Source organism: Pterocles gutturalis, unplaced genomic scaffold (genome assembly GCF_000699245.1).
Source record: "Pterocles gutturalis isolate BGI_N339 unplaced genomic scaffold, ASM69924v1 scaffold30328, whole genome shotgun sequence".
NCBI classification, from domain to species: Eukaryota; Metazoa; Chordata; class Aves; order Pterocliformes; family Pteroclidae; genus Pterocles; species Pterocles gutturalis.
The window spans coordinates 28,374-43,921 of record NW_010123977.1 but is presented as its reverse complement, the minus strand read 5'-3'; the positions used below and the strand labels follow the sequence as shown (position 1 = coordinate 43,921).

Here is a 15,548-nt window from a genome sequence, read left to right as displayed (position 1 = left end):
GGAATAACAAACCCCAGCTTATCATTGTCAAAGTTATTCCAAAAAATCAATCATATATGATAATGGTGACTAGAGGGTTTGCTAAGTTTAAGGAAATGCTTTCTCAGGCTTGATGGTCTGTGTGTGTGATGTCTGAATTATAAAAGTGCAGTTCTAAAATTTTTTTTTAAAAGGTGATATTTGCTGATGCTTTAGTTCTGGCTTTTCACGTTCAAAATACTCTATATTTTCTGTAGTATTTGTATTTAATTAAAATTAAAGACTATTAGCCTGGTTTAAAATGCATGTAGGTAACAGCACCCCTAAAATGCTGTTTCTTTCAAAATTTCCACTAGATATAATATAATATAATTTGGCCCCTTTCTCTTACATTTGCTAAATTTTCTTGAGCATGAGATGATGATATTTCCCACAAAGTGCGACAGATGTAATAACAGTACAATTCCTAAAGACCATCTATCATCAAAATTAGTGTTATTTACTTTGTCAAGTGTCTGACCAAGTAGCCGGGCAAGTGGGCAGATCCTGCTTTTTAGCATCACAGAGAAATGTTTAGGTAGGGACAAAAGGGTTTTGTTTTGGTTTGTTTTGTTGTTAAAGAGGTTTTGTTTCTTCATTTTCCTATGCAAAGTGTGCAAGGTATCTATTTCAGTATTCTTTCATATTATGGAATGAGTCCTATATTTCTTGACCAGGGATAGAGCATAAATTTTGTTTGAAATGCTAGTATTGTTGTAACTTGTGGATTTTTAGATCTGGAAAGTCAGATGTGGAAAGCTTTTTGATATTTAAAAAAAAATTTAATTTTGCTCTACAATCTAAATAAGTGAAACCTCTTACTGTTGCTATTTATAGGTTGCTGGAGCATGTCAGGCTGCTCTTAGAAAACTGTAAATACAGAAATTATTTTTCCAGGGATCTTTGTCTGAAGCACAGAGAAGAACTTGCTCATGGAAATAGGTTTGGTCATCAGGAAAGGCCAAGATAGAAAGAAATCCTGTCTCAGTGCTGAGAATCCAACATGATTTTTTGTGAAATAGTGTAGATGAAAATAGCTGGTTTGATTTATACTGGTAGATTACAACATGTGTAGTGTGTAACCCAAATTTCATTTCTGAAATACTTTATCAAAATATAAACCAAAGACTTCTAACACTGTGGTAGCCATTTGGGGGTGAATGGGGACAAGAAGGGTTGTATTATTAACAGTAAAATGCAGCTGAATAGGAAAACATTTTTTTGTTAAGAACTGATGATAGCCTGTCCGAGCTTTGCAAAGGATAAGTTACATGTTTCTGCTTATCAGCAGGTTGTGCCAGCACAAGAGTGTCATCTTGAGAGTTAATTTAGTTTAGTCCTGCTTAGAATTAAAATGTGTTAATTAAGAGTGTCTTGCATACCGTGGTGACTGTTATTGATGATGGAAATGTCCACCAAAACCGTAGAGGGAACTAAATAAATGAAAATTTGTGAATTGTAAACTACCTTGGATAAATTCAATTCACATGTGTTAATGGTTCACCACTGAATCATACTCTTGAAGAGTACAAAAACCCATTTCATTGGGACTGGAAGCACACACACCAGTGGTAGTTGGAAAGCACCTCTAAACTGTTTTACACAGTAGGGGAGTCTTCAGTCTTAATACATTGAAATGTTACTTCCTAGTCATTTTTCAGTACTGCTACCCTAATAAGAAAATGAAATAAAAATATCAAGCAGTCTTATTTCTCACCATTTGGGCTATAAATAGTTAAGTGATGTCAATCCTTTTAACCAGGGATAGAATTTGAAAACCAAAAAAGATGACTATGAATTGTATTTTCAGAGGCAGAATATGTAACTTGGCATTGAATTAATTTTTTAATGGAGGAGAGGAGTCCAGAGATTTTTTGTTTATTTAACTTCGTATAATTTAGCACTTTAAATGAATACATGAAGATACTTGGTCATCCTGAGAATTCCCATCAGGCTTAGGACTTTGATGCTGGCAGTCTGGACCCTCTTACAATACCTGCTCTCCAAGTAGCAGCACAATTAATTTAAAAAAATTTGTCATAGCATGTACAGATTAAGTCTGTGGTTCCATTTTCAGCTTCTAGTGATAAGTAGTGTTTAGAGTTTGTGCTGATTATGGTGACTGAATTATACAAACCAATTAATACCATTTCAGTCCTTTTCTGTGCAGAGCGCTAAAACTGTTTCACCTTGTATTTTTTAATTTGTGATGTGCTCTTGTTATTCCTCTAAGAGATATTCTCCAGTTCAGAGCATCATCTGCCTCTCAGGGTGTTGAGAAATACTATCTGAGGAGATTGTTCTAAATTCAATAATGCAGGTTAAAAAAAAAATAGGATGCTGAAAAACAGTTATCACTTGTTTTTGTTTGCTTCTAAAACCATGAATTTAGAGGTAGTTTTGGGAAGCCCTGTGGAGCACTGTCTGCTGCAGGCAGAACCTGTTCCTCTGCTTTCCTTCGCCATGTAAAATGCAGTAGGAGCATGGCATGGGCGTCCTTGTCCAAGTCTGGATGGAGCTGTTGTCAGGGATGGATTCTCTCTCCCTGCGGTCCATCCCTGCCCCCGCAGCAGGGTGCAGCAGAGGAGGGGTCCACGACAGGTGGAGGTGTCCAGGCGAGCCTTGGCTGATGCTGTGCCGAAGTACCCAAAATATGTAAAGCACCTTCCCTTTTGAGAAGATCTCCTGTAGGAACACCCGTCTTGGGCACCGCAGGAGGGCTGAGCTGGGCAGGGGACATCTTCAGTGCCTTGGGCAGTCAGTGCGTTGAGCACATCCCTCCTTGGGCTTCCAGGCGTCCTGCTTAGCAAGTCACCCCGCTGCAAGGTGGTCAGTCTCAGAGGGTATAGTTTGGCTGGTCGAGCCACTGCCCTGCTTTCTGCAGCAGCATTAAATGCAGTTATTTAAACCAGATTGGTGATGAGCTTTAAAACAGACCTCCTGTCCTGCTTTGACCAGACAAACTCAGATTTTCCTGAGTTGAAAAAGCCTTTAAGTGCACCTAGCTGGGAAGATGTTAATGTGAATATAGATGAGCATTGTTATTTTAAGCCAGCCTGACTGAGAAAGGTGGGATTTTTCATGCCACATAGACTGTGTTCTCCTGCTCAAGCAATATTCATTCAATTTCATTTTCTTCAGCCTGAGCTTTGTTCACTGGCATTTTGGCTGTTGGTATTTTTACAGTTAGCAGATGCGTGCAGCCTCGCTATTACTCATGCCCAATAACTGCAGTAATTCTTTTTGAACTACATTTGTTTGTTTTCCTGGGGTGTATGGGTTTGTTACAGGAGGTTCTGCTAACCAATCTAACGAGTCATAGGTTATCACGTAGTATGTATGTATTAGAATAGATATGGATAATTGCGGTAAATTGAGTCTCATTAGGAGTTCAGTCTCAATAGGAATTGAAATGTAAGCAATATTCAGGATTATTTATTTGATTGTGGATTATTGTAAATTTTGCAGTTTTATGTGGGACAAAATGTGGTCGATACATGTAATGGTGTGAGTGAAAAAAGGATTAAAAAGTCAATGCAAAAAACCCCACCCATGTTTGGAACAAGTAAATTATATTTCCAGTTTTGAGAATGGGAGTAAATTTAAAGAAAAATAGATTTGTTGAGATTTGCAATATTTAGTAGAACACTGTTTTTTAAATTCTTTTATTCCACCAGTGTTAGGTACAAGAAAACAAAACCATACCATATTCTAAAGTTGACCAAACAACTAACAAAAGACCACGTAAGAATTACAGAACTGGCAGAAAAATGTGGCAGCTTCTATGCCTTTGTATCAGCTTCCTGGTGGATATTTTTTGTGAAATAATTTCTTGTGAATACTGGAATCAAAATGTGGACAGTGAGACTGCTGTGCTTCAACATTGCTTCTTCAAAGACTTGCCTACTGAGAAACTTATTATCATCTTGTCCCCTTGTGTTCCCAGGGATTAAGAAAAGTAGTATTTTGTAAGATTTTTACATTTTATATACATGCATGCACACACAGCTTGCAAAACTGCATGAAGTACACCATTTATAAGATACCCTTTACTCTGCCTGTACACAGTTGGATTCGTTCTTTAGCAGGAAGATAACAAAAACTAGTAGAACATGTGGCACCATCATTCAAGTTCTTGAACTTCTTTTTAAGTGTTTTTAACATTTGACATGATAGGATGCTATAAGTAAGAGCAGGGATCTTACTAAACTTAACATTTCACATCTTGGTTTTATTTTGTGTAGTTTATCTTCCTTTAGTATTTTTTTAGTATTCTTTAATTTTTTTAGTACTTTCCTCCTTTTAGGTGGGATTTGTTTTTCACTTAAATTGATAAATGCATATATTCCACTGTGACTACACAAGGTGTTTTTTCTCTCTGCCTGATTTTTCACCCAGTTTAGTAGAAGCTTCTGCTTATATTCCTTTGATCTCAGCTGCATGACAGCAGCCTTCAAGGTGCTTTTTGTGATACCAAATTACTGAATTTTATACCTGAAGGCAGTAATTACTATATACTGGTGTTCGCAGATTTGTTTAGTTGGCTGTTCTCCAAAGCAGTTACCATAATCTTCTGCTGTTGCTGCAACTTGCATGACACGTGTTTTCAAATGCTGGTGGCATCTCCATCTCAATTGTGGCTTAGCTAACAACACTCTTGCCTGTTATTTTGTTTTCTTCATATTATTTTATTTTCTTTTTTTATTCTTTTTTATCTTCTTTTTGGTTTTGTTTGTTTGGGGTTTTGTTGTTTTGTTGATTTTTGTTTTGTTTTGGGGACCTGTGGGGGTTTTGGGGTATTTTTGCTTTTCTTAATACATTAGTGTATGTGCCAGTTCCTGAACTCCATTTGACAAGTTAATTGTAGCTTTGGGTAGTGTGTAATAGCACTGTTTACAGCACTGTTTACACCTCCTCGTACTCAGCGTAATGTCCCTGTTGTAGATTAGAGAGACTTGAAGGCTGCAGTAGTGACTGGAAACCCTTGAGAGCCATTTCCGCAGCTGGAAATTACTGTGGAATGGAGCCACTCTGGTAATACCCTTGTTCCTCCGTCAGATCAGCTTCAAGACATTGGTTTCTCTTAGACTGGCTTTGCAATGTCTCAAGCAAGATCTGGCCCTGAAATGCCAGATGGATTATTTGAAGAGTATCCTATGTCCTTTTGCCCAGACAGAGCTCTAGGAGATAATAACTTTTGCCCCTCTTTCATTATTAAGTTATGTTATCTGTCTTTTGACGTATTTTTCCAGCTTAGTTATTTTTTTTCCATTTTTACCCTGATTATTATTTGAAGAGTCGTACGTTTATAATCCTTAGGTGGAAGAAGTTATCTTGTACTCTGTGCATTGTTGGCAGCCTTCTCCCTCCCTGCTAGCGGGGGTAAGCAAGGAAGTATTTGATTCATCGGCATGGCACCTATCCAGTCCCCCACCGCTGAACTGAGACAAATAAGGAGTCTGTCTTGATGAGAATTTAGTGTGGGGATCCATTAAAGGTTGTAGACTATCAAGATGCTGAATCTTGAATTGACACAAGGCTGAAGTAGCAGACAGAAATGTCCAGATCTTCAACATGTGAACAATTAATTTTTTGTCTTCAGAAGACAAGTGCTACGCTGACCAATTCAGAATCTGTGATTGCTGGTTTAGTTTAGTGTCCATATTTTGAACCCATTAATTTTTGTGATGTATGTGCTGTGATATTGTTAAGAGAAGGGGAAGAAAAAGTTTCCAAGAAGTCAAGGAAGGAGAGCTACTAGCCATAAGAAATGTAAGTCCACAGTGGTTCCTCCCTAATTCATGGTCATTTCGGCTGCTCTTGACAGTAAGGTAAAACTAGATCAGAGACTTAATGTCACCTGTTCTTAGTAATTACAACGGATGTATTGGAACAACGTGTGACAAAAAATGCCTCCTGCTTGAGTTTGTGTCTTTCAGAATGCCTGGTGCTTCATAATGTGTGTGTGTGAGAGAGACTTGAAAAAATGCTCGCAATGTAGTGAAAAGCTGTTCATATTTAATTTTTTCTCATTAACATGTTTGACAGAATTTCTTTGTTGTCTTGATAGATATTGGTAAAACTTTCTGTGGACAAACAAGACATTGATGATGGAAAAGCAGAAGTTCAGTAACTGGCACAAAATTGAGAATATTTAAGTTTTTATTTTTATTGGTAGCATTTTAATGGTAAACTTTAGTACTAAATCTTGGTCCAAAACAGCATAAATTTTTTTAGAATCGTCCTTGAACATCACTATCTCCTCATTTTCTGCAATGTTATGTGGACCTTTAATGATACTTACAATTCATCGAAACATTAGTTGTGCTTCCTAATTGTTTATATATTTTGCTGCCTATAAAACTATTCGGTGTTGGTATCCATGGATCATCAAGAACCATAAAAAGTATTTCAAGTTTACTAGATGAAGTCCTTCACTGTAGTTCCACTTGAGTTCAGTTGCTTAAAGAATAGGAGAAGGTTTAAACACTTTCACGAATATGTTTAAGGGGAATACATAGATATGTAAATATTTACAGTATGTAAACCTTCATGTAGGAAAGGGTTGTATCAAAGAGGCTCCTGTAGTTGTTCCGTGCAATGAACTAATAAGTCAGCTAAGAATAGATGCACTGGCTCTCAAATTAAAGTCTGCTTTGATGCCTACTTAGGTAACAATGCCTCAAAAAAAGTTTTTTTTTGACATATATAATTTCAGAGAAGAATTGTAGACTTACTCTGTGAGACTTTTATTAAGTAGGCATGAGACCCACCTAGATCCAGACCTTCTGAAGCAGCTTCTGAACTCAGGGGCACAGCAAACCAAAAAATATGAACTCTAATTGTCAGGCATGAGAAACAATGCGAGTCATATTTTGAAAAGTGAAATTGCAACTTTATATGAGTAAGCCTCTTTCTCTGCTTAAGGCAGTGGGGTATTTCAGCTTTTAAAATAAAATTTCATATAATAAATTTTTAATTTCATAAAATAAAATTTTCTTTTTTTTTTTTTTTCATAGCCTTTCATGTCCCCTCGGTACCCTGGAGGTCCAAGACCACCTTTAAGAATACCCAATCAGGTAAGATTGTGTCACTGATACACCGTTGTGGTCCAGAGTGATGGTGCAGTGGTGGGAACAGATAATGTTGTCTTGTTGGTTACCAATGGCTTGTTGGCTACAAAACTCACTCTGTCCTTCTCCACCCCATTCTGTCTTGACCATTAAATAGTTATTTTGATAAGCTGTGGCCATGCCAATCCCAGCTCACTTTCCTATGCTTAATTAGTGTCTACACCTCACAATTTGTTGTGCATTAAGCCTGTTTGCAGTGGGAGGGTATGGCTGCCTTGTACGATGCTGCATTAACCTCAGCCAGCCAATGCTGCCTGATCTGAGATAAAGGCAGAATGTCCCCATAACTGTTACACCCTCTAAAGTTTCCTAACCACATCAACCAGTTAGCTCTCTGCTTTTTTTTACATATATGTAACATGTGTCACTCTCTTCTGTTCTTTGTTGGATATATGAAGTATATTTATTTCATAGTAAATACGGGGATTATTGGTGAGAAAGAGATATAATGAAATGCTCTATGGCCCTTACAGACACTCTGACGCCTTTATACGTGCATCAAGTTCACAATTTTCTCTGATCTCCACCAAAGGATATGCATGCCAGTGTAACAAGAATGAGTAATGAGCAGCTGTTCATCAGCAGAGACCTTTATTGGGCCATCTGAAAAAAGATGGTTGTGGAAACAGATAGCATTTATATTTTTATGTTCTCCATAGTGCACATTGAGGAGGAGAAGGAGGTTGTCATCAGATGAAAAGTTAAAGATTAGCAGACAGAAGAATACCAGTGGAGCTCTGAAAGAAAAATTAGGTCGTTTACAGTATTGGGAAAGGTTGATAGAGGATAGGTGGAATGGGAAGTTTAAGTTTAAATCTAAGTCTATGGGTGTTTAAGTCTAAGTCCAACTTAGACTTCCAGGACTGACTTTCTTTTTGTCACAGCTTGATGAGGAGACTTTTATCCCCCAACCTCAGTTCTGGATATTGTTTATGTTTGTATAACACAATGTCAACAAACTTGTATTTAGCACTGGCACAATATTGCCAGAAAGTATCAAGTTTAAGTCTTGGTGAGATGGATATATCAGGTGGCAAGACTTTTTCAGATATTCCTCTACATCAAACATGGTGATGTTTGGGAGCAGGTTAAGTTACCTGTACCATAGCTCCTTTCTCAGAAGAGAAATGTGTGGCTTAATTAACCTTGCTGAAGTGTTCAGTAAGTGACAACATCAGAGTGCAATATCATTAGCACTTCAGTTAAATATTTGGAATAGACATACTGTAACTCAGTACAAAATATCTTCCCAATTTTTGCCCCTTTCAGTAATATCTTAGACAAAGATACGCCAGTGTTCGGGTTTCACATATTCCTTTGTTTCTATGTTTCTGAACACTGTAAATCCTGGCAGGTAGAAACTGGATGTGGCGAGTGCTGTGAAAGTGCTGCAACCTGCAGTTTTAGTTTTGGAAGCATTTTTGTTTGCGTGTCATGATATTTTCAATTCAGAGCTGTAACGTGATCACATAATCTCAGTGAATTACAGCTCTTGCAATTCATTTACGTTATGCTGTGTTCGTGTATTACTGCTTTTAACAGCACTACGATTATTTAAGTTATGGTATAGATGGGCAGTGTGTAGAAATAATGAACTATTAGTACAGCTTCAAGGCTGAAATTTTGATTAGACGGAAGTCAGTAAAAATCAGAGTTAAAAGTTCCCACTGTAACTATAACGCTATTCCATAATGCCTTGCAGTAGGGATTGGGTTTCTTGGACAAGGGAGGGTAACACAGTCCAGCCCTATGTAAGGGTTATCTGGGCTAAATTTAGGCTTTGTAACAAGGAAGGTTGCTGCCTACCACATGCCACATGAGTGCCCCTAAGTTGCCTCCAGTACTCGATCACGTCCTATGAGGTCAAGCCCTACAAGGGTGTTTGCTGTTGGCAGTGCATTGTTGCTGTGCAGGTACACTGTTTTTTCTTGAAAAGTGGTGTGATGTGTTAGAAAGGAACTGCAGTCCCTCATGTAATGATCCACAGTGTGATGGCTGCATGAGTTAGGTCTTTGATCATGTGTGCTCACAGCAGCAAATGCCTCTGTGTCGCTGCATGTCACCTGCCATCTCTGGCATGTGACCAGTCCTGCTTTGCTAGTATTTAACACTTCTCCGTGCACTTTATGTGTCATACAGACTTCAAGCCACTGAAGTACATGTAAAACTCTGATTTAAATGATACTGTCTCAGATTATTTGTTTATTCCATTAATCTGCAGTGCAGTACCTTCGAGGTAATAAGGTGCATCTTAATTTTGAATTTCCTGCCTCTTGTGAAAACAAACTGTATAATTTTTGCAGATAGGTTCCTGTTTGTATGTATCCAAGACTACTACAGTATTTTCAGGTTAAGAGTAACTTATCCATTCCCACAGTAAGCAGTACCTGTATTGCATGAGTAGATTAATAATAACAGATTTATTCATTCTGGGTACATTTTTACTGAAAATACGGTGTTGTTTTGAAATGCGAAATAGCACCTAGTGGGTCAGCTGCAAAGATCTATTCATAAAAATGTTTCTCTGGTTGACTAAAGTATACATAAGAGACTGTAGAAGTTAGCCTTATACCTAATTCATTTACTATAAACCCGAAGGACAGATTAAAACATGGGGACATAAAAGCAATGCATTTGATTTAGACCAAAGGTGAAGTAATAACACAGTGTACCTTCATGCTTGAAGGCAAGATTTGGGAGCCAGTTTTGTGACTTTTGTTATCACACGTGGAAGAATAATAAGTTTATCTTGGCATTGGTGCCCTTCAAGAGTAAGGCAGAGTGGAAGATAAAATGTACCCCACATCATAGCTGCAATTGACAGTTCCCTATAAACACTCTGCAGTGGCTAAGTTACAGCTCACTCTCAGAGACTGTCAGTGTCCACATCCTGACCTCTGAAAGGTAATGTTAAAGTAATGGTTAAAAGGGAAGACTGTACCAATATGAGCTTTGGATAAATTGCCATGTACCCAAGAAAAAGGCAGTGCTTGGAGGTTAAATAATAGATAACCTAAAGTTAACAAAGTATGGGGGGGGAAAGGGGCAAATTAGGCAATTATATTTTAGAGATTATTTATACATAATTCCACAGAAGTCCAAGAGTGTATCTGTGCAAATACCTTAGTTGCGGTCATAAGATATTCAGGACTTTTAGTTTAGTTAGGCACTTAGGACATGCAGTTAGGGCATTTAGGAAAGTCAGCTCTTCCACATTACTCTTGACTTAGAAGAAACACGTGAGTATGAAAAACAACGTATCTGCATCATGTCTTTAACATAAATTTCAAAGCATGATATGCTTATAATATATGGTTTCTATGCCTGCAGGCACTTGGAGGTGTCCCAGGAAGTCAGCCATTATTGCCGAGCGGGATGGACCCAACACGGCAGCAAGGTGAACGAGATAATTATTTAGAACATTCAGAAGTACTGTGTTCTCAAACTTGCGTTTTTCTTTCTGTGTTTCAAAGATTGTTGCAGCTTTTTAAGCTTTTTGTTAAGTAAAAAGGAATGATACTTTAAAGTTGTTTTAGAAGGTGCTTGTGTATTGCATAGTTTTTTAAGTTACATGATTTTATTTGCAGGGCATCCAAACATGGGTGGGCCAATGCAGAGAATGACCCCTCCAAGAGGAATGGTTCCATTAGGACCACAGGTACCTTCCATAGATAGATACCCACTTTCGTCGATAGGTCTATACTTATACTATGTTATACTGGCTTTCTGTAGCTGGGAAGTGGCCAGGACTTCTTCTTCTAATTCAATTTTAAAAGAAACTTGCTGTTTTACAAAAATTAATTCTGAGTTGCAGCTGTACAAAGTCTAAAATGAAAACATCAGTCATTTTAATTAAGATTTTAAATTAAAAGACGGAATCCCTTAAGTTGCTTATTTGAGAAAAGTTATGTTTGTCCTGCAGCCAGTGTGAGTTGTAATCAAAGGCTGACATTTATAAAGGAGACCAAGGATTGAGAACGTGTTTTCTCATCCTCCCAACCTAATTGATTATGCTGTTTAGGCGGGAAGGATTAGTACTTCTAATTTAGGCAAACCCTTTGTAACAAAAATACCTGCAAAAATTCTGTAAAGTTTTTCTTTAAACCATGATTGATCTAGAACTTAGATGGGTGCTAGAGAGATTTTATTATAAAACAAGAAGTTTATGCTGCCATTTGTCCCCCTTGTTAATCATTAACAAGCATCTCTCTAGCTCTGTTTTCGAGGACCTTGCAAGAATCAGCCTTCTCCATGGTGCTGACTTGGTCATAATTGTTCATAGGCTCTTTCTTCAAAAGTGTGAAAATATGAGTGGATATTTGTCAGTATTACATTTCAACAGTAAACTAAGGTAGAAAACAAACTAATTTTTATGCAGACCTGAAACATGAATCCAAAAGATTATTCTGTATTTTGTCAGCCCTCCCAATAAGAGAAAATTTAGGTGGTGGTATTTCATAACTGCATTGCCAGTATTTTGTTTTACAGTGTGCTTGTTGTGCCCACATCTGGCATTTTTACTTCTCCATTTCAAATAATCTCTCTAGTGACTTTTGGTTCCTTGGAATGGCAACTGAATTTTGAATTATTAAATAGCTTTGCCTTTTAAATCTGTTCGTCACTGTCTTTACAATTTTGGGTTCTCGTGGTAGAAACCAGTTGTGCAGTTCTACACAACATCTGCTGTGTGATCAGCAAACCATTATTACATACATTTGTTATTTATTCTGTAGCATTGAAGTATATTTACTGCTTGCCTTTTTGGAGGTAGAAAGAGCAGCTTGGCAATGCTGCCATATGAGATTGAGCTGATACTTTATGTAGCACAATTAGTCAGTCACACGGTGGACAAATGTCATGCCAGTTTTTATAAGGATTTTTCCATTTTTTGTGTCTCTTAAAATCCATTGGTTTTGTAAGGTTCTTCTTTCTTGTACTGAACACCTCTTAAAATGGGGACAAATGTAGCTGATCTACACAAAATCTAAGTTTGCAAATCAGTCTTCTCTGTAAGTGGATCATCATCTATCTTTGTATCTGGCATTTAGGATCTTCAGAATGCAGTTCTGAAACCAAATTTGATCAATCTTTCATGCCTACTTTTAACGTCCCCTCACTACAGTGCTGTAACATTGACTTAGGTGTGCCTGTAGCAGGAGGCCCTGCTACCTTCCTGCATAGGCAGTCAACTTGCAAAACAATGTGCTGATACAGAAATGCTTTTGTATAGCAGGTATAGCATGCATATGCCGAAAACATAAAGAAAATTTACCCCAGTTTTGTGTTTTATGATTCTAGACTGTTTCAAACTAAATAACATGAAGCAAAAAAAAGTGGATGGTTGTCAATGCTTGAATTTGTGAAAAGCTACCCACATGCTCCCTTACTTTCTAGTGAAAAAAAAATCATGTCATCTTAAATATTTAAGAAAAAAGTCTTGGCTAATCTGACTCATTTTGGCCACCTGATGTTAGAGAGCACTCTTACGAACAACTCAACCACCAGATAAACAGTGGTGGTTGTGACTTTGCGTAAAAAGCTGTAAGGAAAAAATTGGGGCAGTAGCTTCTGCAGAGAGCATAGCAGCAGCTGAAGGAACCTGTATATTGGTAGCCTTAACGAAAGCTCTCTTACTGTAGGATGAAGCAGTACATTTGATTAGAATTAGCAGTAATTAGAAGTACATTTCATTAGGATACTTCCAGTCCCAAAGGATTCCATAGAGGTCTTTAACCCTGGTCCACACAGATGATTCCTGAATTAAAATGAAGAGGGGACATACCAGACAGACCAAATGGGGAGAATGGCTCACCCTTCTACATCAAGATGGGAAAGTGGAATAAAGCAGATAGGAAATTGCTCTTCTGTTACAGTCAAGCAGTATTCTCATCCAGATCCAGTAGTGACAGCTGTGCCCAGCTGCTTTGACAACCCACCAGTTACTGCCCTACAGTTCTGAGAGAGGAGTTGCTCAGCCAAAAACATCTAGGATAACCTGGGTTAAACAGGAAGTTGGAGTTAATCTGGATGACTTTTTTCCTGAGCATGTGCACCAATTGATGTACCATCTGCACACAAAAAGGCAGCAGTGATTGGTGACCAGCAGCTGTGGATAGTACTATCTTCTGATGGCACTGGTGGGTCTGGAAGAGGACAGCTGTTTGCAGCCTCTGGTTGTATTCCTGCAAACCAGCTGTCAATGGGAAACTTCCAGGATTGTTAACAATGAAGAAATTTTTAAGTTTGTGGTTTTTATTTGTAGCCTAAGAACTTCCTCTCCTAGTTCTAGATCAGTTCTAGAACAGTTCTAGATAACTGATAAATCATATGAGTCAAGGTATAAACAGCACCAGACCCACAGTGGGAATACCACTGTTGGATTTCTTCCATGTATTCATGACTTCGTGTTTGCATGGTTTTGTGAATCAGATCAGTATAGAGAACATGCATAAGCCTAAGTCATATATTTTATGCAGTTTGTAGTACACTATACATGAAATAGAGTGTGTTAGTTTTATTATTAGTTTTATTATTGCAAAATAGACTGCAACAATGACCTAATTTATTTTAAAGTAAATTGCTTCTTTGTCCCCCCTCCTTCCAAAATGCACAGCTGTTCATTGTAGAGAATTTACCATTATCCATTCTTTTGAAATACCAGAAAAATATAGCAAGATTAACACAGATTAGGGAGTGCATTGTGAGGTGAGGTAGACTGTTCTGCTTGTATTCCTCTGAATATAATTTAGCATTTAGTTTTAGTATAATTTAGATTTTCATGTAAATAATACAGTTAAACTGCTGTCATAATATCAGACCATAAACTCAGATTTTATAGGCATTGGGTAATTCATTAATTGGCATTGCTATGACATTCATTATCGTATTAAATACTTTTCATATTAGTTACCATAGACTTTTTTAGAATTGACTGATTAGAAGAGAAATGTAATGGTTATACTACTGTATGTTATAAAAGTGATATAATATGGTGTAATATTATATAAGCATTTATCGATATCCAAACAAAATCTAATTTAAAATAATTCTGATTAAATTCCATGATATAGAAACCTTAGAATCTAAGTGCAGGTTTCTGATTTTGAATGAGCTCCCTTGGTGTGAAAGTCAAACACATTATAAAACCTGCCCCTTGCTGGCTGTTGACTTGACCTCTAAATGTGTAAATAGTTCCTTCTGAAACAATTGACATTTTGAGTATTCTTAGTCTATTTCTATTGTTTGTAATTCTTTCTCCTTGGGGTTAACAATGTTATTTTCTTAAGTCAACAATGGAAACTCCTGAAAGAATGAATTACATTGGCCTATCCAGTGAGCAGTTATGTAGGGATATAATTAACCTGCTGTCCTTTCTTTCCCCCTCCTCTTTGGTTTTGTTTTTTTGTTTTGTGGTAGTCTGACCCTTGGTTGTCATTGCAGAACTATGGAGGTGCAATGAGACCCCCACTGAATGCTTTAGGTGGCCCGGGAATGCCTGGAATGAACATGTAAGCAAAATAATAAAATCTTATAATATTTAGAAAAATTATTATTTCATTGTAGAAGTAACATTTGGGATACATAAGACAGGGAGAACATGCTTTGATAAGTAACATGCTTTGATGACTAACAACAGCAATTTAAAAAATTGAACCCACTGCAGTTTCTTTCTTCTGCATGCATCTCTTAGAGGCGCCTTTGCTCTCCCTGCAAGTCTGTACAAATGCACGGTTTCTTTCACGGGTCAGAATTCAAATCTTGGGAATATTTTGCCACTGTAGTCACTGATATATCTTTGTATGCATTTTTTTAATGACGTTATTTAAATTTATGTTTTTACTTTACTGATTAAATACTTTGTAAGGAATGGTACATATATGGTTCTTTTCTACAAAATAAAGCAATACTTAATTTTAGCAAAATAAAACCATTTTCTAGAACTATTTATAAAAAAATACATATTTGAGAGAAGAAGTATGGATGATTCTCTCTCTGCTGCTGTTTTTATTTCCATAACTTCATTTATTTTCACTCTAAACAGATAGAAGAGTGTTACAGATACGATCATAAGCTTTTCAGTGTTTCTGTGTACTTCTGGGACTGGATCATTGTTTGGTAAAAATTGATGTAGGCTGAGTTCCATTAAGGTATACTGATTTATTCCAGGCATGGATTTAGTCATGAAAGTGTATTATACCTTTAGCACCTGTAGACAGCCTCCATTTTAAGTGCGTAGAAAAAATTCAGCTGTAAAATTAGTGTATTTAGTGTAGACTGGATTTAAGACAAGGATTTTAGCATAGCTAGTGGCCCACCATCAGTAATCTTCTGCACTTTAGATGAATCTTTTGCTTGTTTGGAGTTGCTTACATGATTAGCAAGTCAGGTGGGGGGGGG

General features: G+C 37.2%; 1 protein-coding gene across 1 annotated transcript in view; it reads left to right on the top strand.

The window, feature by feature from the left end:
- Positions 1 to 15,548, top strand: part of SSBP2 (single-stranded DNA binding protein 2) — a 54,481-nt gene that overhangs the window by 11,510 nt on the left and 27,423 nt on the right. The window contains exons 3-6 of the mRNA XM_010078124.1: positions 7,038 to 7,097; positions 10,482 to 10,548; positions 10,739 to 10,809; positions 14,592 to 14,659. Coding sequence (XP_010076426.1) covers positions 7,038 to 7,097; positions 10,482 to 10,548; positions 10,739 to 10,809; positions 14,592 to 14,659 — 266 coding nt within the window. The remainder of the gene's footprint in view (positions 1 to 7,037; positions 7,098 to 10,481; positions 10,549 to 10,738; positions 10,810 to 14,591; positions 14,660 to 15,548) is intronic.